Source organism: Arvicola amphibius, chromosome 1, assembly GCF_903992535.2.
Source record: "Arvicola amphibius chromosome 1, mArvAmp1.2, whole genome shotgun sequence".
Taxonomy (NCBI): Eukaryota; Metazoa; Chordata; class Mammalia; order Rodentia; family Cricetidae; genus Arvicola; species Arvicola amphibius.
In genome coordinates this window covers 141,153,227-141,177,273 of record NC_052047.1, presented here as the reverse complement: position 1 = coordinate 141,177,273, position 24,047 = coordinate 141,153,227, and the positions used below count along the sequence as shown (strand labels likewise).

General features: G+C 53.8%; 2 protein-coding genes across 2 annotated transcripts in view; one reads left to right on the top strand and one right to left on the bottom strand.

Moving 5' to 3' along the window:
• Positions 1–3,186, top strand: part of Stk32c (serine/threonine kinase 32C) — an 84,463-nt gene extending 81,277 nt beyond the window's left edge. The window contains exons 11-12 of the mRNA XM_038344682.1: positions 2,057–2,124; positions 3,042–3,186. Of these exons, the coding sequence (XP_038200610.1) occupies positions 2,057–2,124; positions 3,042–3,186 (213 nt within the window). The remainder of the gene's footprint in view (positions 1–2,056; positions 2,125–3,041) is intronic.
• A 3,207-nt stretch (positions 3,187–6,393) lies between these two features.
• On the bottom strand, positions 6,394–21,352 carry Dpysl4 (dihydropyrimidinase like 4). Its single transcript, XM_038338338.1, has 14 exons — positions 21,314–21,352; positions 17,629–17,717; positions 16,851–17,035; positions 15,152–15,316; positions 13,568–13,629; positions 13,392–13,472; positions 12,821–12,889; positions 12,340–12,460; positions 10,935–11,091; positions 10,440–10,581; positions 9,498–9,668; positions 8,834–9,013; positions 7,491–7,656; positions 6,394–6,485 (listed from the first exon to the last, which is right to left on the bottom strand). Exons 1-14 carry the CDS (start codon positions 21,350–21,352, stop codon positions 6,394–6,396), a joined length of 1,719 nt encoding a protein of 572 aa, XP_038194266.1.
• Positions 21,353–24,047: the final 2,695 nt, after the last annotated feature.

Below are 24,047 nucleotides of genomic sequence, written 5' to 3'. Positions count from 1 at the left end.
ATACGGTGAGGGGACAGAATTTGATGTCCTATATCTTTTTCACTCTGTTGACTTTACTTCCTGAGGCATGATCTCTTGAACAACCCAGAGCTCACTGATGCAGCTAGTCCAACTAGCCAGCCTGCCCCGGCAATCCCCTGCCTCTACCTCTCCAGCACTGGGCTTACAGATGGGCTATCGTGCCTACCTATCTTTTTAAGTTGCTGCTGGGAATCAGACTCCTAATCCTCAGGCTTGCATTTTGCAATGTGATTTTGTTGTTTCCTTCCCTCTTTCCTTCTTTCCTCTCTCCCTCCCTCCCTCCCTCCCTCCCTCCCTCCCTCCCTCCCTCCCTCCCTCCCTCCCTTCCTTCCTTCCGTTTTTTGTTTGAGACAGGATTTTTCTGTGTGATTGCCCTGGTTGTCCTGTAGACCAGGCTGCATTTGAACTCACAGAGATCTGCCTGCTTGCTTCTGCCTCCCAGCATTGCAATGTGTTATATACTTAGCCCAAGCCCCCTACAACAGCTATTTAAAAAACAGTTTTATTTAGGAATCATTGGCCTGAAAGCTATAGACACTTGCGGTGTACAAACTGCTCTGTTATTACAAGCAAAAAATGGTAACTAATCATCAAAGCGAAGCTGGGGAAAAGGCTGAATTTCCAAATCTATCCTTTTAGGAACCTCAAGTATACAACACAGCATTGTTAACTCCTATTACCGTGCTACACACTGGGTCCCTCAAATGTGCTGATCTGCATAACTTACACTTTATTCTCAACCTACATCTGCCTCCTCCACCCCTCATCATAACAGCTGCTTCCCACAGGTCGAGTTAGTGGGAAAGCCAGCACTGACAGATGCCGTAAGCCTTACCGGGGTCTTGCCTTCAGCATCCAGAGAAAGGGTGGGTCTGTGGCCACTGGGCTCTGTGAGCAGGGCTTGAGGTCTAAGCAGACTTTTAAGCACTGGACACCCCCTTTGTGGAGACAACTGTAGGGACCTGGTCCCCACAGCATGCATTTGCTGCAACCTATCCCTTCTCCCACTTAGGGGACCGAACCCCTTCCAGGTAAAGGATTGTAGGACAGATATTGGATCTAGAAAGCAGGTGTGCAGCTCTGCCTCCTGCCCCTGGGCAGCTGGTAGCTTTTGCCTAGCTAACTCTGACCTCTCTGACCACCAAGAACTCCAGGTTCCGCTGGCTATTACCACATGCTCCTCCTGACTCAGTGTGCCCCCCTGGGCTTCAGCTTCTTGGATGCACCATCACTACCATGGGCACAAGGAGATGGGTTCTAGCAATATCTCCTATCCTAGGACCCCCTCCCCAGCTTGTTGCTTATCACCCTGTGGTAGGAGAACATGGCCATCTTGTATGTCCTTCGACCTTTAATCTTCAGTCCGCCCAGGCATGTGTTTTCACTTTTCCGCATTCTTCCAAGATGATATGGACTCTTCCTTGAACCCCATAACCAGATTTCCAAAAATCATCCTGTCGTGTTTTGAAACCCAACCCACACCAGGAAACTGATTCCGAGCCAGGGGAGAAAATCTCTTGGAGACACAGCTCTTGAGTCTCATGTTCTGACTTACAGCCCATCCATGGCCCTAAAGCCCTCTCCCAAGCTGTTGTCCTGGTTCTCACTGGTACCCATTAGCTGTGCTGTGTAGGCCCCCCTCCCCCCAGAGAGCCCGTCACCTCTGAGCCTGGCTGTGCTGTTGGGAGACACAAATGAGATTCTGGGGGAGAAATGGTATGTGGAGCTGGCTATTGAGGTAGGGCCTTCAGGGTCCCTACCAGATTCTCTGGGAAGGGACACACACAGGGGCCGGGTACAGGTTCAGTGAGTACAGGAGAGTCGAGGCGGTGTCTTTGCCCTGCCATGCCCACCCCCACAGCTGGTCTTAGGTGCGTCTGCTCTCAGAGGTAGGAGATCCAGGCTTCTGAAGAGCAGAGCTCCCCAGAAGCCAGGAGTTGCCTTCCCAGAGCTCAGGAGATGGTGGTCGGAGCAGCGCTTGGGAACTGGCCCTGGCATCCAGCACGAGTCACCGAGACGGTCTTTCTGTCCACAGGAGAATGACTACCTGCAAGACTGTCTGGATGCCATCCAGCAAGATTTCGTGATTTTTAACAGAGAAAAGTGAGTGTATGTATGTGAGAGGCCATAGTGGGGCACAGGGCTTACACACCACAGATGTCCCAGCAGCCACGTGGCCTGAAAGGCCTGGTCCGTGCTCTCGGGGAAGAACCAGCAGTGGATATGGAAGATCAAGTTGAGCAGCCTCTTCTCAGGCCCCTGCAGGGGCTCCCTGGGGACATTCTGGGTGAACTCAGATCTAGGGGTTAGAATCTCAGGGACAGGGACACACTTGGCTCAGACCAGAGCCAGCTACCTCCTGGTGGCCCCTTTAGTCACACCTGCTGCTGGGTCACTCAGAAAAGCTTTCCTTGCTGTCTAGTGCCAGGTCACAGACTGCTAATATCTGCCTCAGTGAAGAGAGCCTGGTATAGTGGAGCCTAAGAAAGGGGTCAACACTCCCCCTGCCTGGGAAGCAGGGAGGTCTTCCCAGAGGCGGTGGCTCTGTGTTAGGCTGGGGAAGAGGCATAAGCAATGTGGGTCTGGTTGAGGACACTGGCCCCACCCTGTGGTTAGAGGACGTGATGACTTGTGGGCTTGGCCACGCTCTTTGAAAAGCTGTTCCAGCACTGCCCACTGAAACAGGCCCCAAGCTAGAGCTAGAGCTCCCTCGGCTTCTTCTGAATAAGCTGCCATGTGGAGCCTGTGGCTAGCAGCAGAGGGCTGAGCCTCCCATACCTCCAATGGTCGCACCATCTGTATCTATGGTCCAGCTCCCTGTGTTCCCAGCATGTGCCAGAACAGGGCTTCCAACAAGGGACATTCCTGGCATCCCACACCACATCCCTGAAGGACGCATCCCATGGGTCCCAGGAAAAGCCATATATATTCTGCATCAGTGGGTCCCGGGGATGCTAGAGAGGCTGTGCCATTTGGTGGGCTACATAGATCCACTTGGGTGTCTTCTCCCCCACCCCCAGGCTGAAGAGGAGCCAGGAACTCATGAACGAGCCTCTCCCATGCTCTGAGACTGCAGATATGACAGATCCCACCGCAGACAGTGAGCCAGAGCCCACAGCCCTGCCCATGTGTGGCTCCATCTGCCCCTCATCTGGGAGCAGCTAGGCCAAGTGGACCGCGTCCAAGGGCAGTTCTCTCTCAGGCTGCTTTGAAGACTCAGGACGGCCAAGAGGAGGCAGCAGTGGAGCAAAGGCCTGACCGCCCAGCCTGCCCGCAAGGCTGTCAGTATGGTGAAACTGCTGGGAGCCACGGGTGCCCATGGAGAGAGGTGGTTGGGCAAGGAGGACCCTTGGTACCTAGACAATGGTTATTTGCAACATAGAGGGAGTCACGCAGCCATCATGATGGTGGGCCCCTCTAACTGTAGGCTGGCAGATTACAGATGCCCAGAGTGGTACGTTGGGGCAGGAGCCCTTGAATTTCTGGACCCTTTTGGAATTGGCTGTATATAGCCTTGTGGCCAGTCTTTGCTGTGGCCTGGCCAGAATGTCCTTGAGCTTGCTGCTCAAGGCTGTGGGGATGGGAACAGGCCTTGCTGATTCTGATATGTCATGGAGGGTGGGAGTTGGGGGAGGGAGTGGGTGGGATGGCGAAGGATGTTTTCTAGAGATACACACTGCTCTGGCAATTTCTGCAATTTGTGTATAGTTTTCACCTCTGAGAATTACAGTCTTAAGAACTGCTGTGTCGCCTGCTCTGTATGTCCTTTGCCTGTGGAGTGGTGACCTCCAGTGCCTGCAGTCTTCCTGGAGAAGGTCTACTGGGCTGGGGCAGCCGGGGAGCGGGTGCCACGGGACAGTGGTGTTGCAGTGGCTACCCCAGCATTGGCAGAAACCAGAAGTGGGCAGCTGAGAGCCATTTCAAGGTCCAAGACAAGCGGTAATTGTCAAAAGCTGAGGAGCCTCAGAGTAGCACCAGACAACATGGCTTCTACAGGGCTGGGCAGGAGGATCACATCCTAAAATATGACATCTGCCCCAGGGCTCCGTGGTCACAGAGGCAGTTTGAATAAACCACTTCCCTGGCTTCTCCTGTCCAAGGATGAGTTCTGCCCCTCCAGCCCAGGGCTTCCCAGGCCTGTGTGTGTTCACTTGGGAGATCCCACGTCACGAATGGTGCCCTCTCAGGGCAGTTGCCAACCTGGTTATCATACAACGAATCTGTACCTATGTCTGTGGTTCCTGTAAATCCCAGTAAATGCTGTCCTCCTGCCTAGCCAGGCTCTGAAGTGACCACAGTGTCTGAATTGTTGACTGTGCTGAGAATGGAGCTAAAACCCCAGGACTGAGAAGGCAGCTCCTAGCCCTGTCTGGTTCCATCCCACCCCCCACTCCCAGCGGGATTGGCTAACCATAGGGCTCCCAGTGAGGCCTACGCCTAAGAGGTACAGCACGGCACACAAAGGCGGATGGACAGCAAAGTACCCAGGTCACTACCACCTCCTTGCAGCCCCTTCAGGTCGCCAGGTTCTGAGTGAAAAACTGGCAAGGTCAGGCACACCCAAGGGAATAATTCTGGGGGTCTGTACAAGTGTGTAAGGGGTGACTTTGGTGAGACTGCACTCTCTTTTTTGATTGTGGCAGGGATGTAGAGTTCTTCATCACCCCTGTCCTTGCCGGCGGAAGCAGAAAAAACACTGCACAGCAGCTGACCAAAGCCCAGGGTTTAAGTCTAAAGCTGCTGGGTTATAGTAGTGCATACCTTGAATACCAGCACTTGGGAGGCAGGCAGATCTCTAAGTTCAAGGCCAGTTGGGACTACAGGACAGCCAAGGCTACATAATAAGACTGGGTCTTAAAAAAAAAAAATCATGTGTATGTGGCCCAGAGGACATGTCCTCCCAAAACAGTGGCAGGGCTGCCAGGTTGGGCCTTCAGTAGGGTTGCTGCTAGGACCAGAGAAACTTTATGACAGTCCTGGATATCCACAGCGCAGTCAGCTCCGCACGGACATGCTCCTGCTGCTGAGAATAGATTGTTGAGGGGAGAAGGGACAAGCAGTGTGGGAAAGACCTCCTGCTTCTGGGGGGATCCCTTGCCTGAGATAAAGAACTTGAGACCCACCCACCTCCATGAGAAGAGGCTGCAGCCAGGAGGCTAGCCCAGCAATTCAAACCCCAAGAAGGCACTGGTAGGAACTGCCTAGCCACTTGCCTTCCAGGGGTGGGGCCCGGCTATGAGCGCCTGCCCTGGTCCCCTGGGCTGCCCGTTACACCACATCCCACCTGCAGAGTACGCCTCAGTGTTCCGTTCACTGCCTCATCACAGCTGGAGTGGTTCGAGTCCGGCCAGTCAGAACATGGCTGTCCTCCTGCTGACCATCTGGCTGAGGATCACAGCCCAAGACCCTAGGAGGAAGCCCACCTCCCACCATTCAGATCCAGCCATGCCCATGGCCCAGAACAGGCAGAGACCACTCTGCTAGACAGCATGCAGCCGACCAGAGGTGGCAGCTACAGAAGGGGCTCCCTGGTCCCTGTGCAACTGCTTGGGAGGGCAGGAAGTCTGGCTGGCAACACACAGGCAGCTTCTAACCCAGACTTTTTTATTGACCCGACTCACGCCAGGCGTGGCCGGTGGCCTGTGGCCGGCATCTGGTACAGCAGCATGCAGATCCCTGGCTATGGTTTCCAAAACTGCTACTCTAATAAACCTATGGAAACACAGTTTGTAGGAAAAGGAAAGTGTCTTAGCTAAGGGATCATAAAACCCCCTAGAGGGGGCTGCTATAGGAGCTCAGGTTTGGTCCTTGTAAGTGTCTATGTGGGAGGGAGCGACCCTGCACTGAGTAACTGGTGGATCCCTGAAGTCACAGCAGCTCCTCAAGACGGAGGCTCCACTCGCCCGCTCTCCTCCCTACACCAGGGCAGTCAGGGGGACAGGCCCCCCAAGGGGTAGCTGCACCTTAGAAACAGAGCTGGTGGAAGCTTGTGGGCTTCCACAGGGCAGTGATTCCTTAGAGGGAGGCAGCAGCAAATGCCCACCCTGCCTAGTCCCAGACCCTAGAAAGCTCACAGGTTCAAGGCAGAGAATTCTCATGGAGGGCCTTCCGGGTAAGGCCAGGTGGGCAAGAGGCACCAGCTCACTGCCATGCCTCGTCCTCTCTCTCTGGCAGTGAACTCTCCCTGGATTCAGCCCTCTGGAGGGGGTACCTCATAGTGGGATCTGGGAGTCCACAGGGAGAGTTTATGGGGTACAGGAGGGCAAGGTTGAGCACCTTTCACGATAACATCTATGAAGGAAGAGGCTAACTGAAGTGAGTGGTCCCCACACCCTGCCAGTGGGGAAAGCACCCGCGTGCTGGACCCCAAGTCTAGGAAAGAGAGGTGATGTTGGAGCGTCCTCCAGGGGGTGCCATGATCTTCTGAGCTGTACGTCTGGCGATGTGATCGTCAGCCTGAGAACCTGGAGAAAGGGCAAGTAAGTGCGGTAAGGATGGGAAGGTTTAGTGGCTGGCTGTACCCACTAAACCAGGACCATAAAGAAGCTATGTAACCTCATACAATGTGCACCCAGGGTGGGTTTTCTCCCCAAAGCCAAGGCTGATAGGGCAAGGTGGCCAGGCAGGCTGCTTATCCGTATGGCTGAAAAGTATAGGCAAAGACCCTACAGTCTGTGGGGACAGGAAGGCAAAGGCCAACCCTCCAGGAAGCCTGCCCTGTTTGGTCTTTGTGTGGGCCCTTGGTGATAGCGGGAGCTTGCCCCTCCTTCACGGTGATCTTGGACTCTGAAGGACTTCCAGCTTATCCTACCAAGTGACCAGGAACTAATATCACCTCCCAAGCAGAGAGAGAGGAAATAACAAAGACAATATAGCAATGTAGTCCCCCCTCAAGGGTGAGGAAAGTGGTGGAGGTGGTCTGGCTTTGGTCTGTAGGCAAGATGGGGGACTGGGAAGCCACTCAGTAAAAGCAACTCTGTTGGTCAACATGGCAGGTAGATTCTAGAGTGTCCCCAAGTGCTGAGGACACAGCTCAGATCCATGCCTCATACTTCACTGGTGACTCTTAGCTTGTGGCGCTGAGGAAGCTGTATTATAGCTTGGGTCCCCACAGAGGTGACACCTCTCTTTCCATGTTAAGTTCTGGGCTGACATGTCTTCTCCAAGATTGATTCAAGATGCAGGTTCATTCACCTCAACAGCACTCCCCAAAGGCAAATGCTGGGACAGAAATGGGCTTCCACAGGAGGGGTGCACACCTCTTTGCCTCTCATAAGATCCCAAATGAGGCCCTTCACCAAGGTCAGTACCTTCTACTCTACAGTATCCACACTGGCTAGCCACAGGTCCACCCCTGAGATGAGCCCTGTGTATGGGCAGGCCTGGATTCCCAGCTGAGCTTAGAGCCCTCTGGGCACAGGCTGGACCTGGCAGGAGAGTTTCTTACCCCATGTCCAGACCCAACTCACCAGATAGGCTGAACCCCGACTGGTGCAGGTTACGCACGGGTGGCACTGAGATCTTGCCCGGACAGGATGCACGAGCCGGTGTGCCGCTCCCTGGCTTGGCAGGTAGCATCACCTCATGGACAGGCCCATCGTACAGGCCTCGGGGCACACCATGGATCTCTGCTAGCTGTGGGGCCGAGAAAGCTGGGGGGTTAGCCAGTTAAGGTGATGGAAGGTAGTACCCTGCTTATCTGCTCTGCACCCCACCTCATCCCAGTTCAGTAATCCCATGCTCCCCTGCATAGAGGAGCACACACAGCTTCACACATCTCTTAAGTGCTCTCCCTGCATAGCAATCAGCTGACACATGTGGTTACACCTGTGCCTCTCAGGAGTTCCTGAGTGTGCACAAATACACACACACACACACACACACACAGAGAGAGAGAGAGAGAGAGAGAGAGAGAGAGAGAGAGAGAGAGAGAGAGAGAGAGAGAGAGAGAGAGAGAGAGAGAGAGAGAGAGAGAGAGAGAGATCAGTGTAACCTCAGTCACAAAAACATTCAGACAAGGCCACTCAAGAGCAAAGCAGCCCCATCTGGAACTGGAGCCAGATCCAGGTCCCAACTGTGGTCAGGAGGCAGCATGGAAATGAGGTTCTAGGTTCTGCCTGCCCTGAAAATGGCTCCCAAAGCCTGAGGCATTTCCCAGGGCCCCAGCATGGACCAGTGATCCCAAGAGTGACGTCAGATGGGCCTGTCCTCCTGGCTGACACCCCCCTCTGGGCTCCTGGGCCTACTCAACAGTGTAGTCTGAGCCAGCCCTGGAGGACTAGATCCTATTGGCAAGGGGAAGGGGTGTCACTGCACAGCAGATGACAGTGAGCATCCATGGTCCCCTCTCCCTCTGCAAATGGAACTGGGCCTTCCTCATACAGAGCTGTCCTCTATAGATTCCTTCTAGGGTCTCCATTCCTGCCCTATCCCTCAGAGGGAGTGGAGATTGGTGATGTGCTCTGGACCGCATTAGCATCTTCGTGGGAATTTACACAGGGAGGGAGGTGATTATAAATGAGTTTATACCCATATTTCCTATAGACCACTGTGACCAAAGGGATATACCACCATCACCAAGTAGGCAGCTGATGATAGGCACAGGAGGACCAGGCTTGCCACTGGCCTCCTGGCCACTCCCCCTACAACACGCAATGATCTAGTAGGCCTTGGGCAAGTGACGGCTTCCACCCTGCCTTCCAAAGCCATGTCAGCCAGGAGGCAGAACCTCACACCAGAGCTCACGGACTGTATCTGGAACTCCAAGCCTTCCACCCACTCGATGTCCTGTCAGCCCGGGTCAGCCTCTTACCCGGTTGCGAGCCTTTATCCTCTTATAGACAAAGTCGGGGAACGTCTTCCGGGGAATGAAGCGGCCAGCCCCTGGAGTGGCAAACAGGTTCCCGTCCTCCAGCACCACTCTGCCCTGACTTATGACCACTGTGGGCACTCCTCGGCACTCCACTCCTTCAAAGATGTTGTACTCTACGTTCTGGGGAGAGGCCCACAGGTGCAGCTTCCTTCAGCCCTGACCTCCCTCCCCCCCGCAGCTGGCCAGCACTACAGGTAATCTGCACGCGCTGTGCTAAGGCCCCACCCAGTAAAAAAAAAAAAAAAGCAACTGAGACAAGTGACACACAGAAGGAAGGACTCTCAGCAACCCAGCACCCCAAGTCACGGCATTCCTCTGCTGTCAAAGGGAGGAGAGGGAGGGGGGTTGCCCGTCCTTGCCTAGACAGGTGTGGCACCCTCTGCCTCAGTCTCCTTATCTGTAGGATGGGTCAACAGATCCAGTCACACACCCATGGGGACAACAGCCGAGACACCGGCTGAGTGAGGTGCTGGGCAGATGTGCTCTGTCTAGGTCAGGGCTGCCCACTGAGCCACACTCAGGGTGGACACCTGCCCACCTATCCTGGTAGCTCCCTTGGAAAGCAGGTCCAGTGAGGCCCTGCTGAGAAGGGAGGCATTCTCACCAGGTTGTGGCTCTTGGCAGAGATGACTTTTGTGGCCCTGGGGTTCCAGATGACCAGGTCAGCATCAGAGCCCACAGCCACACGCCCCTTCCTGGGGTAAAAATTGAAGATTTTGGCAGCGTTTGTACTGGTCACAGCAACGAACTCATTCTCGTCCATTTTCCCTGAAGCCTGAGAAGCGAGAGAGCCAGCTGAGGGGGAGGGTGGGCTGCGGATGTCATGGGGTATCCCAAGCTCAGGAGGGGCTCCAGCCATGGCCTCACCATGGCAACAATAGTGGTACAAATGCCCACCCAGACAGGGCACCAATGGCAGTGCCAAGGCAGACTAGCGGTGTGGCTGCTTCTGTGGCCACAGCCCCATTTCTCGCTGCCTCTCTGAATAAATGAGGATGCTTTGATACTAACACCGATGTCCCTTGAGACACTGTGACAGTCACCCCGGTTTTTACGCGTGGCAGATGATCTCGAGAGAGGGGCCAGCATGCAGAGGAGGGAGACCTACCTTCTAAACCCGTGCCTGTGTACATACCTGCCTGCCTGCCTGTGTAGCTCAGGCTGACTTTAAACTCCAAATAGTTCCCCCCTTAGCTTCCAGAGTGCTGGGGCTATGGGCCTGCAACACCCTGCCTGGCTATAATGAATTCTTTCCATTTTATGTCATTTCATTCAAATTTTCAAAAATGTAAAGGTTTTCATTAACATATAACAATTCATATTTGTGGTGTGCAGGGTGATGAATATGACATTAACCTCCAGGGAGGGTTATCTATGGATGTGATAATATCCTCCCAAGGAGAATCTAGGTGCCAGGGATGGCTAAGCTAAGGCTTGAAGGGATAAGGCTGGTCTCTCTCATGAGCATTTCTGGTGGCGGGGTCCCCCCACAGCACGCTGTTCACAGCCCTTGCCACAACCCCCCCCCCCCCAGGCCCAGGCTTACCACACACTTCTCCCAGACCACAGACATGCGCTCTTCTACACCATTGACACCCTCTGGAATCAGTGTGAAGTTGTCCTTGCCAACAGCCTTCTGGGCAGTAGTGAAGGTGCAGTGTGCACTGCCTGTCACCTGGAGGTCCCCACTGAGAACAAGCCAGGGTCAGAGTGGCCCAGGGACAGGCCCTCCAGAACTGGCCACTGCTGGGTCAGCTCCAGCCTCCTAGGCAGCCAGCCAAGGCTGTGAGGGATCTGAGCTGGTACTTAAGTCCAGAGAGGAGAGAATGGACAATGTGGGTACAATATGAAGGCCATGGACAGACTTATGAGGGGCCAAGAGAAGGGCGTAGGGGTGGGGGAATCCCAGCTGGGACCAGAGAGCCCTGTACCTCCCCAACTGGCTTTCCTGAAGAAGCCTGGGATTCCTCAAGGGGTGCCCGGAGGAAGCACAGACTCGGAGGCCTCAGGCTGACCAGAGCTTTGGTGGGATGGCTCTCACCTGGACAGCAGGGAGGTGAGGTGATCTGCGGTGGTAGGGTCTGGGTTGATAGGGGGTGACGTGACGAAGGCCGCAGCCTTGGCCCAGTTCTTGCTCCAATAATGTGAGCCGTCAGTGCCCAGGCTGGCAGTGATAGGTTCCCCAAAGACGACCACCCCTAAAGTGAGCAAGGATTATGGCAGGCACCCCAGCAACCTGCACCCACAGCATGGGTCTCACATGGCTACCTCTCTGTCCTTTGCTTTCATGACCAGGAAAAACTTGTGCTTTTTTCTGGAGTTCCTGAGTAGTCGCTGACCCTGTGGAGTGGTTCTTTGGGAGGTACAGCAGCTGAGACAATGATCCTTTCTATACCTACAACCTCTGCTGAGGGTCAGACTGCTGGGCACTCCCGCTGGGCCACAGAGTAGGACTTAACCAATTAAACCTGTCAGTTCAGACTCAGAGAGGTCTGGGCCTTGTACCAGAGCTCTGAACTAGGCTGATGCTGTTCCTATGAGCCCCAGACTCAGTGGAGTAGGGACTGGTCCTATTGCAGAGTAGCTAATTGGAAGGAGTACTGAGGCTCCTGGGTAAGCCTTGCAGGGTCTGTTCATCCTGTGCTGGCAACACTACTGATCCTCTCCCATGTAAACATGGTGGGTTTCTGTGCCAATCTTTGGGAAGAAAACTTGTCCCTGTATGCATCCACTTCCACCCCAGGGACTCCACAGTCTCAAAGCAGGACTAGGAAATGAGGTCTCATTTATGAGACTGGGTGGGAAAATGGATTCCAGATTCTCCATTGTTCTTGAACATGCTGCCTCTTTTACGCATGACCTTGGACTTACACCCCAATTGTGACCCTCTCCTGTACCCTGGTGACCGCAGGGGCTTCTCTGGCCCTCTGAGCTCACAGCTTCTCTGTGAGCCACACAGTCTAGCCCCTGGCAACCACAGCTATGAATCTGCCAGGACATAGGTGTCTGCTTCTAGCTAGTCTAGGTGTTACAGTCTTGGAGTCCCTTAGCCATCAGAATGTGGACACCCAGCTCCTGAACCCATGGCAAATAGGAAAGTGAGACTTCCTGTGGACTCAAGAACCCCTCTTAGATACATACTCAGAGAATTCTGCCCTTGGGTCTCCTGGGAACAGATACACAAGGCCCCAGTTTGCTAAAGACCCATAGTAGGCAGTTATTATTTTAACAAGGCTGGAGACTCAGGTCTAGCCCCATCCCTCATGGGGACACAGGGCTCCTAAATTTCCCCTGAGCTTGCGCCCCTAGGACTCAAATAAGTAGGTGCCCCATGAAGAGGCCTACTTTTTCATTGGGTCTTCTCCTCCTTAGTGCCCAGAGGTCCTCAATTGTCAGCAGAGCTCAGGGAGGCTAGGAACACGTAGGAAGTGAGCACTGGCACTCACCCCTGCGCTTGGCTTGGGCAACCATGTCAGCCGCTCCCTTGCTCATCACCTTGGTGATGTACAGTGGGCAGTTGGCCTGCTTGGCAATGGTGACTGCTCTGTACACAGCCTCGGCCTCTACCTGAAGATGGTGAAGGGAGAGGACAGTCAGAACACGAGAAGCCTTGAGACTTCCTGACCAGGTGAGTTCTGGGACACCCAAAGATCACCCGAGACTATAGGCACTGGGGGCATGCATCTCTGCTGGAGCAAGAACCCAGCCTACGGCCCAGTGTCTAGCATCTAGGTTGACACACTCAGTTCTCGGGACCCAAAGTATACTGCCTTCTTGCCTCAGGTAAGGGTCGTGGGGTGACAAGTGGTCATTGCATAAGCCCACAAGGTGAGAACAAGATGAGCAAGGTATGGCTCAGGCCATGAAGCAGGGCCAGCTTAGCCCAGGGTCAGGGGGGAAATGGTATACTCAGTAGGGCTGACTTACCTCTTCTGGGTGGCTGAGGACATGGCCCTCAGGGCCGGTGATGCCCTGCTCCAGGAGGCGCTTCTGTTCCTAAATGACCAATAGGACGCTTTGCTCCAGTCCCAAGGATCCCAAACCCTGGACATGAGTTGCCTGCCAGCAAGCCCCATACTTTGAACATGGTCCTGGGCCTCTGACCATCCCAGAATAGAGCAACCACAAAGAATGCATAGCAGAGTGGGCTTGGGGAAGGCTGGCCCAAGGTTCAGGCTATTGGTAGGCAGCCAGCCCCGGTTGCCCCTCCTGACCCTGGATGTCACACTGCAATCTCCCAGGAGACTGGCAGGGGTACTTTGGCAAGATCTGTGACCATCATAGAAAAAGCCACATTGTGGTTTCAGTGTCTTTTAAGATCTCCTAACTCATGGGCTGTTTGACCTTTGACTTACTATTTCCTTTCTCCCATCCAAGTGTCAGAGAGGTCACAGCTCTCATAAGACTCCACCCAGCTTTGTCTGCCCACTGGGGCTCACAAACTAGGCATCAGCTTGACCTACCCAGTCACCCCCATGGGTGGTATAACCTCTCTCACCTCCTCCACAATGTCCCCGTTTTCTGCATGCACTTGGGCCAAGGCTCCCAGGTCCCGGATGAGGCTGAAGATTTCATACATCTGTGAAGAAGGCAGAGTCCCGTGTTTGTAGGGTTGTCTCTCCAGCAACAGCCCAAGACACCCCACTTGTTCATTCCATCTGAACTTGGCCTCACCTGACCGTCAGTGCACTGGCACTTGTCCTTGTATGCCATGAAGACCAGGAAGGAATTCACACCTGGAAAAGAGGCTAGAGAGGCTCAGCCGCTGGAGAGGAACACCAGGGACAGGGCCATTTCTCCCACAGAAGCTGTGCTAGATAGCATAGCATCCTGCAGGCAAGTCTTCCCCATCAACAAGCCAGGTCACGTGGATAGAGTCGGCTATGCCCCAGCCATTTGCCTCACTGCTGCTCACGTTTGGGACTGTTTGCTCACCTAGTGGGCACACAGGTAAGAATATACCTGCTCTCACCACCAACTCTCAGGCAGATCTCCACTCTTGCAGGACACAGAGTAGTGCAATTTGTTTGTGGCCCAAGTCCCATATGCTGTGTTCAGGAAAAGCAACCAGGCCTGGCATGCTGGGGGAGCCTCTCTTGGGCCATCTGGCATGTCACCTGCCTACAGGTTCTGAGTCCTGCTTCACGATACCACAGCTCATAGTGAATGTTCATGACACTCTGCGAGGGGCAGGAGAGTCTCAGGGCTGGGATCTCAGACACATAGGAAGGAGGAAGAGGGGCTGATGCTCACAATAGTAGAGTCCAATCAGAAGCAAGGCTGAGCCTTTCTAACTCCTGGACAGCCAGCATCTGCCTACCTCCCAGGACCAGGACCTATGAAGGTCCATTGAGGCCTGAAGGCAGCCCCAAACCCACCCAGCCAAGGGCGCTGTCTCCCTTGCTGGATAAAAAAAATAATAATGTGGACCACACTGGGAAAAGCCAAGTCGCCTTGTGCCATCCTCACAGGTGATAACTTGTGTGTGATGTCTGATGACAATTTCTGATTAGAAGGCAATCCCAACAAGGAGAGGGAGCTCTGCAGGCACCTGGGTCAGGGATATGAAGCTGCAGGGGTCTAACTGCTACCTGGGTAGCAGAGTCCACTATACCCAGGTGGAGGAGATGTGGGTCCTATGCCCCGAAAGGCACCAATGTGAGGGCTGCCACTCTCTGGGAACCACAAACCAAAGGAGATGGCCTTGGGGTCATAGCAGACAGGCAGCAGTGTCCCTTACGGGTATGCTCTTCTGTGAGCTACAGAGAGCGCGTGGAAGGCAGTGAGGTGAGCACCCAGTGCGGTATGACTTTGTCAAGCCCACTGAGAACCTCTGGTGTGGTTTTAACATTAGGATGATTATGTAGAATGGGGTCAATCTTTATTTACAGATGAGTCCGTTTCAATACAGAGCCTAAAAGAACCTCTTAAGAGAAAGCCCCCAAGTGATGGTAAATGTGGCTACTTCTTTGTCTTCTGGCATTTCTTTTCTAGAAAACAGAGAGCCAAGAACAGCATGGTCAGGGCAGTGTCTGTGGGAAGACGAATTACAGGATGTGCTCATGGCATGGGCCCCCCTCGTCCAGAGCCTCTGAGAGCACAGCTGACCTTGGGCGATTCTCCAACTCAATTCCTAAACACCTGCCTTGGGTTCAGGCTGGCAGCCTGCAGAAAATCCCAGGAGATCCAGAAGGGGACACTCGGTCTGCCTGTAGGCACAGAGGTCCTCAGGTACCCCCACCCGTCCCTGCTACTTACCTTTGTCCCGGACTAGGGCCTCCAGCTCCTCTTTGGTGCTCTCGTGCCAGCGGGGAATGTCCACGTGGAGGGAGTAATCACAGCAGGCTGTGCTGTCGGCTCGCTCCCGCCACTGCTCATAGGCTGCCAGCAGGCTCACACCAGCCTCGGGAAACACATGGTCCACTGTAGGGGGGAGGAGGGCAGCATGTCCAGCCAGGTTCCCAAGCCTGGCCCAGGTGTCCCACTATTGTCTCTAAGGGTTTCACATTTGTCTTCACATTCTGGAGACCAGACTGGGGTTTGAGGAAGACACAGCGAAGGGAGGTCCTGTCCACCTTCCTTTCCTTCCAGTCAGCTCACAGGCCTGAGCAGGCCTGGGCAGACCTGAGTTCAACGCCCCTCCCCCCACTTCCTAGACCTCAGCTCCTCAGGGGACAGCAGTGACTGTGGGGGGGCGGGGGGGAAGGGGATTGTCAGCTGTCCACAGTGCTGACCCTGTGGACATGCATGTTTCTAGAAAACTTCCTCCACTGAGTCAGTTTCCATGGCCTCACTGACTCCACAAGCCCCCAACAGTACAAATCATTCCTGCACATGGCCACTGTGCTGTCTCCCTCCCATTCCAAAGTCCAAACACTGCTCACTGGCCAAGCCTGGGATGCACCAGGAGAGAGCTCAGAGGGGCTACTAAGCAAAATGATGTACTTCAGGAACCAGTGGCTGCCTCATCTCCATACCGTACTCCCTGTACCTCCATCCCATCTATCCATCCCTCAGATCACCAGCCAGGACCCTGGGAGCAGGCCTATGCACGACATAGCCCATGCTCCAGCCCTGTGTGCATGCCATTTGTGCTCCTGGAGACACCTCCCAAACGGGTGGCATTAACAGAGCAGCTGTACTGGCTCACCTGGCCCACCGCATGTACTTGAGCCACAGGAGCCTGAGGTGGCCCACCTTGCTGCTTGTTTTCCTTCAGCCTGACAGAGTGAACCAAACCAAGCTGTGGTTGTAGCAATGGCTGAGTGTCATTGGGAAGTGCCCGGAGTCTCCTGAATGGCACTCCTTAGTAGCAGCGGGGACAGTATTTGCTGTGTTTCAGGTGTACAAAGAAATGTGTGTGGTAAATCTTTCATCCTCAGACTCTAGAGGAGAGGAGAGACTTTTTCCTCCTGCCGAGAAGGCATACAAGCCTGAGTATGTGGGGTCATAATATTGAGACCAAATAGAGATGTGCACAGGAGGGGATCAAACAGGGTAGTATAAATGTCCTGTTTCAAACACCACAGCCTCAATTCTCAACACAGGCAAGAACTTACTTCAAACAGACATTAGAGGCAAGGTTCAGGCTCAACTCTCCTGGTTCAGAGCACCAGCATTTCTGAACCCCAGTTCCTGGCCAGCAGCCAGCCCCATGGAAGGAATAAGTGGGCCCACATCTGCTTATCCAGAGCCTAACAGTATCCTAGAGCTAGCCGGGGCAGCTGGCTCAGAAGAAGCCCGGAATTTTAGATGGAGTTATAATATTGAAACAGAACCGAGGAAACCACTCCATGCAACAAGGAGATGGGTCACACACTGTCCCAGCGTGCCTAAGCATCCACAGAAGCCCAGCCTCATACTAAGTGTTGTGATAACACAAAAATATGCACGGAAACCAGAGCCAGTGTGCTATTCAAGGCTTCACGACTACCTGGCAAGTGGCCTGCACACTCACGTATCATAGTGGTCCCGCCCGCTAGGGCCGCCTTGGTGCCCTGACAGAAATCATCAGCCGGGGTCATGCCCAGCACAGGCATTTGCAGCCGGGTGTGGACGTCAACTCCCCCAGGCAGTACCATCAGGCCATGAGCATCGATGGTTTTGATGCCCCCAGGGACGATGAGGTTTTCTCCAATTTGTCTGAAAGCAATAAAAAGAGTCATCACTTCATAGAGATCTCAGATCAGAACTCAGACACGCTCCCTGGCAGTGGCTCTAAGAAGCGAGGGCTTGGCGTCATGACCATGAGAAAAAAAAGCAGGCTGGGGGCCCAGATGCTAGAGAATAAAACTTGCTATCTCAGGAGGGCAGTGTGTAGGGCCCAGTGCTATGCCAACATGGCTCTCCTCCTGGTCTCCCCTGAAGCCCCTGCTTGCTGTCTAATGACCATAACTGGAGTCCCTCTTTGCTGTCTGCACACCCGTACCGGAGCTCCGTGACACACCAAGCAGAGGAGAGAGCAGGTCAGTGTTTTCTGCTCGTCTGCAGGGGACCAGACTTGTCCTAAGTGCGGTGATAGCATGAAGATACACGGACACTGGTCCCATTGTGTTGCTCCAGGACTCGTGACTATCTGGGAAGACTGGCATGCCTCCAGGATGGTTCCCACGGTCAGGGGTTTGGAAAAGAAAGCGTCTGCATGGTTCTCACCCCAAAGCAGACACCTGAGTGCCAGGTAACCAACGTTCACACATTTCACACATATCTATAAACGCCCCCGTGTAGAAACTTACTTAATCAGGCCGTCTTCCACATACAGATCAGCATAAAAGGACTGGTCATCGTTCACAATCTTCCCACCTTTGATGAGAAGGCGGTCACTCTGACAAGAGGCAAAACAACGGGTGTCAAGAGACTTTCCGGACCATTAGGAACCTCTTCCCTTAGAATGACTGAGATGTTTGGATGCATTTTGCAGCCATAAGAAACAGCTCAAAGGTTTATTTACAGTACTCCTAACAGGGTGCTCAGCACAGTGTCCAACATGACCCCGGCACTAACTGTTCAGCAGATGCGGAAGGCGGGGTAGGGGGAGGGGGAGTCTGAATGGGAACAGTAGGGCAAGGCTGTGTTGGTGAACGTATGGTGAAGCAGCTGCTTTGTTGAAACCTGCCATCTGAATATCAGAAAATAAGATGGGCCTAAGGGAAAACCTGGTGACCTAACCGTTCTCAAGGGGCACCTGCGTGCTTTCCTCCCACCTGCACTGACAAAGCTAGGAGGGCAATAACAGAGCCAGGCTGATACATAAGAATGCCACAGGCCTGTGGTGGTATCAGAAGGTGTGGGGCGGAGCAGACCTCAGACATTTTCGTCTTGGCTCCAGAGATTACAGTCTAGGGATAGACAGATGGAGGCAGTGTGTCTCTGCTACTCTCCACCAAGGCACAGGTCAACAAACTGAAACCCAGAGAAGAGCACAGAGATAGGGTGAGAGGGATTCAGGCCACCTTGAGCATCACAGGGCTTTTCTGGGGGCACTCGTGCAATGTGACAGAAGTGGGGGGGGGGAATTGTTCCAGTCTAGAGGCAGCTGTACAAAGGCCCCTGAGGCAGGAAAGCCTTTGGGTTGGTTCTCAAAAGAACACAAGGGCTACAGCTAGTGGGAAGAGCAAGAGCAGAAATTGGAGCTGTGCAGGTTGGGACATACAGGATTTGGAGTCCATGGGAGGATACTGGGGACAGAGCATTAGATCAGTTATGACTGATACAGAGATCACCTGGGCTCTCAGGAGAAAAACAGATTATGATATAGAAAGTGGGGCACAATTGCTGTTTAAGTGGCTTCATAGGTTGTTCAGGAAGGTGAGAGGCTCTTAGCCAGTGTTTATGGACATAAGCATGAGAAAACATGGGCTGGGAGTTGATGGAGAGAACTGACGGATAGAGAGGCCATGGGCGTGAAGGGATGGGAGGGAGTGGGGGGGGGCAGCCGGAGTGGGAGGGCAGTGGAGGTGGGGGAGCAGGGGTGGATCAAATGGCCACAGGCTCTGCTGCAGTGTGAAGACATTCACGTGTGTGAAGACAGGGTTTGTGGATAAGGACAGCTCCCTGTGGGTTAACTTCAGCAAAATAGAGGCACGGAATCTGATTGGTTCCAGTGCTTAGCACCCATAAGACAGACACTTCGAGGACCAACCAGGAGGGATGGGTCAGGCAGGAAGCCGAGACTGCGGATGAACTAACTGTGCACAGTCCTCAGAATTGAGGGCCTGGCTCTGGTGGAGAACAGTGGAAACACTCACGAAATGGGGGCGCACATGTGAGAGGGGAGACCTATTGATGTCCCTTTCTGCTCATCATGAGCCACAACTCTACCTGAGAACTAAGCAGGAAAGCACTTGACACTGAACAAGGAAGCCTGGACACATGGCCTAAATTTCTGTGACCCATGTGGCAGCTGGGCCAGGCCCAGGCCAGCTTCCGCTCTGCTATAGCATCCGTCTGAGGCCGGGAGAAGCAGCTGAGAGTGTGGCAAGCAGAGCCCTGTGAGCCTGCAAGGATATGTGTGTGTGTGTGGGGGGGGGGGGGGGTCTTTTGTATAGTTTTCTGTTCCGCCCTGCAGCCGAGTGTTGGACTGAACTCTCTGGGTTCTCCTGTTCTGCCTAACACTATCACACACTTCCAAAGGCCTGGCAACTATGTCCCAGCCCACACCACCCAGCCCTCCGCCTGTACAGCACAGAATCACAGAGAGTTTTCAAGTTTTATATTGTGTGTGTGTGTGTGTGTGTGTGTGTGTGTGTGAAAAGAACAACTTGTAAACATTCTACAGAATCCACATGTCAGTGTCTACAGGTGAAGTTCATAGATTCATTCATGCCCATGAAACCACCCTGCCCAGGAGTCCTTAAGTGAGACAGACATGGTACGGTCAGACACAAAGCTGAAGGGACTTACCGTCTGGCCCACGGTGGAAGTAGCCTGTTGACCATACATAGCCTGGCTACAGCTCAAGTCTCTCTTCAAATGTCTGTAGCTGCTCAGCGACCAGCCCCACTGAGCACTAGTGTCTACCTAGGCCTACTGCATCCACCCACTTCGCAGGGCTGCTACTCTGGACCACACCCCTCCTCTTCCCCCTTGTTCTAGCCATTCTCAGAAAAAACAACAACAACAACAACAACAACAAAAAAAACAACTAGGAAAACTCAGCCATTAGAAGAAACCACTGAGCCAGAAATCTTGAGTTCTGGGGTCCCTATTTAGGCTCCTGTTTTCAGGCAGTGGAATTTGCATTCTGGGGTCCTCATGAATTTGGGGAAACAAGTCATACTGTGATAGGCCCCATCTAGAAGAGTGGGGGATGGAGGTTCCTTCGAGCCATCTCCCTCTCCATGAACAGAACCGCTTGACTAGGCAGGAATCTGCTAGCACCATCTCCACACACTGCCAGCTGGCTAATGGCACTTCCTCCTCAGGCCTGGATCCCTAGGAGTAGTAGGCTGTCAAGAGGCAGGAAGTAATTCTGGTCCCTATAAGTGGGGCCTCTTTCCTCTTTGAGGGTTTTTTTTCCTAAAGGAGAGGACTCCCCCCAGAAGGCTAGGAAGCTAACCTCCCCAATTAGACTCCAGAGCTCTTAGGCTGGGAACAAGTCCAGAGCTTTTTAGAGACCCCCTAGAGCTCCTGACCTGGTCCAGCTGACCACAGGAGCCTCCCTCTCTTCCTCCCAGGCTTTGGGCCGTCCTCCACCCCCCTCCGGTAGGAAGGCTTTGTTTCCTGGCCGGCCCGGTGGACACACTGACCTTCTGCTTCTGGGGAGGTCTGTCCTGAAAGGGAGTGCTGCAGGGATGCTGGTAGGAGCGGTCAGTTAGTACTCACCTCCCGTGGAGTCTCCGAACCCAGCTTCGCGCGGGGGTTCGGGGCCTCCAGGGGCACCAGATCTAGTAGTCAGGGCTAAATCGCTTTGTCTCGGACAAAGCACTAAAGACACCGAAGCGGCGCGTCCAGGGGGTAGGCTGCCCACGGGCTGCTCTAGGAACAGTATCCGACATCGTAGTGCCTTCAGGCCCGGGGCCAACAAAGGCTGCGACCGCCGAACATCCTGGAGACAGAACTCCAGGCAATGTCCGCTTGATCCCCATCTGCCCCACGCCAGACCCGGCAGGAAGCTGGCCACCTACGCTCCTGGTAGCAGGCCGCTCACCCCGCCTATCCAAGTCAACCACCAGAGTCCTGAGAGCTGGCGGACCGCGGGCCTGTGCACCGGCTGAGCAATGGGTTCCACGCGGCCTGGAGAGCTCTCTCCGCTGCTGGCAGCAGACGAAGGAGAGGAGAGGGAAGGCTGGCGCCTGGCCGGGGACTAAAGCAGGCGTGGGACTCACAGGCTGGGCCCGGAGGATCGTCGGCTGCGCTTGCAAGCCACTCCCGCCGTGGGCAAGGGGCGCCAGACGCGGCGGGGGCGGGGGTTCGACTCACCGTGATCCGGGGAATGCTCTTCTTGCCTTGGAAGGACATCCTGATCCGCGGGAGGGTTGTGAGTCCCCGGTAGGGGCTGCGCGGGCTTGGACCTGCCGGCGGGGACACGCGCGGAGCTTAGGGAGTCCAAGAGTGAGCCAGCCGGGCGCAGGGCTCCGATTAACTCATTTGCATGTGGGCCCCGCCTACCTATTTCATTTGCATCCGGGCCCCTCCTTCCCGCTCTCGTTTGTGCTTGCTTGCACGGGATCTCCCTTTCTCCCTCTCTCCCTTCCCCTTTCCTTTTCCTTCTATCCTTCCCTCCCCCAAAAGCACCCTAGAGATCACAGACTGTGAGCATTGAACCCCATTCCGCCTGTGCTGAGTGGAGAAGAATGGGTTGTGACCTGTCGGGACCAACATGTATGAAGTTTGCATTGGGGAAGGATAGGAGGGATGCCTGGCCCCACCTAGCCTTGTTCTGTGGTGGCCTGAGGCACCCCAGGCTCCAGGGTTCAAAACCAATTCTCACATCTGGGCGGAGGCTCTGCAGGAGCCGGAATCTAGCTTGGTATCTCTAGCAAAATTCAGACATCTTTAAGGAATGGCTTCAGGCTGGAACGCAAGAGCCTAGCTTGACGAGACCACGGAACCGTGGTGGCTAGGCATACTGTTCTTTGGCAGGCCACACCAGTCTGGGGCAGGAGGGAGAGAACAAGTTGGAGGGACAGAGAGAAACAGCCCAGACGGAGAGAGATGAAAGGGCTGGGCTGGGGACTGCCGGGGAAGACGGAGGTGGAGACTCAAAAGGGTAGAGAAATCCAGAGGAACCCATAGCTGACAGACACACACCTGGTCTTTCTCGGGTACACCGTACGACATCCTGCCCACAGCCTGGTTCCTGCTTTCTCTACCTGCTGGGCTCCCGCTGGCTGGGGCCACGCTAGGCGGCCCGGAAAACAGGTTGTGTTGCTTGGATCATCTCTGCTGGACCCTCGGGGTCCTTCCAAGGGGTCACGTGGTTCCCGGTGTAGCTTGCTGACTCTAGCATCTCTGCCCTGCCAAGTGCTGCATCCGTTGGTAGCCTCTTGTTTTCCATGGCGTCCTCAAGGCAGGGAAGACAACGGCAGCCGAGTTTGAGTTCAGCCAGAGGCTTCACAGACACATAGGGACACGATGCCATCACGATGGGAGTGGGAGATTTGAGGCCGGGTGTTGTCAGCATGAGGTCTGTTTGCAGGACCCATGGAACTGGTAGTGCTGCAGCCTCAGAGTCTCTCCCACAGATGCCTTTCTGAACTGATGCTGTCCATGCGCAGAGGGTGCTGAACGAGCTGGACAGGACCAGAGACGCCTACTATCCTAAAGGACCATGGTGGTTTGCCCTCAGGACACAACTTCTGCCCCACACTCAGAATGCCTGGTGAGAGCCATGAAGATGGTGTCTATTCTACTCCAAGTGCTGTGGGAGCATCCATGCTGGGTCATGATCAAGAAGAGGGTCTAAGGATCTGCAAGAACAGCCTATTCTAAAGCCAAGGTCAAGGATTTGCGATGAGACAGGGAAGAGGTGCTCTCAGATACACCCCTAGTCCAGAAGGTCACAGGACAATCATTGTTGTCACTGTGGAATCTCCAATGATGGATTTTGAACAAAAAGACCCCCACCTTCACATTGTCCACTCAGTCAACTCCTTTCAAACACATGCTGGGACAGTAAGTTGCTATGACACTCTACTGGGAGCCCATGGACCTGTCATCCGGGTTCCTTCCCACCTGCCATGGGACCTCCCACTCCCCAAGTGCACCCGTAAACCTCCACTCCTCCGCAATGTGAGAGTCTCCACAATGGATGTAGCCAACTGTTTGAGATACCAAAGTTCTTGTCCCTTCCTTAGCTACTTGAATTCTTCTCCATGCTACATACTGGATAAAGCCATTGGAAGAGACCTTCCTGGTTGCCACTCTAGGCAAGTAGCTGCCAGATTCTTTCTACTAAAGGACTGTCCTTCCAATGAGTTTAGGTATCTCTGGAAGAGGCTGCAGGTAAGGTGTGTGCTTCCCTCCCCAGTGGGCACAAGATTCAAAATTCCCTTTCTGGAATGGAAAGAGGCACTGCTGGCCAGGTGGTAAAGACAGGAAAGGCTAACACAGATAATAAATTCACACTTTGATAATATTCATGGAGACACCTTGAGCTAGGATTTAAAACAGGTTTTATTAAAACTGTACAATAATTTACAAATAAGTAAAAATTCTCTGGTATATATTATAGGAACCACAATACAAAAATATGTGTAAAATTTATAATTGACCACCATACAAACCTAGTTTAAGCCTGGGAATACTGTTTAGCACTGAACGGAAAGGTCACGTGTTTAGAGAGGGGGTGTGAAGGATCGCTTCATTGAACACAAATACTGCCTGGCACTTTGCCACGAGAAACCAAGTTCTGCTCCTTTTTGCATAAGTTTACAATAAAGCTTTTTAGAAAAGATACAATAAATATATGCTTTGATACATATATTCACAATACGATTTTCCTGAGCCTAAACTTAAATCCATCACTGTGTAATAACACAACCCACCGTAAGGGTTCAATGACGGAGTGATGGCAAGAGCTGACCAACTATCAGTGCCTCGAAGCCACTCTCCACCCTCCCTCCTGACTCCCAGGTGGTGTTTACAAGCCGTGTAAGGCACTCGGGTTTCCTGAAGGCTACACAGTCTGCAAGGGTAGAGACTTAAGTCACAG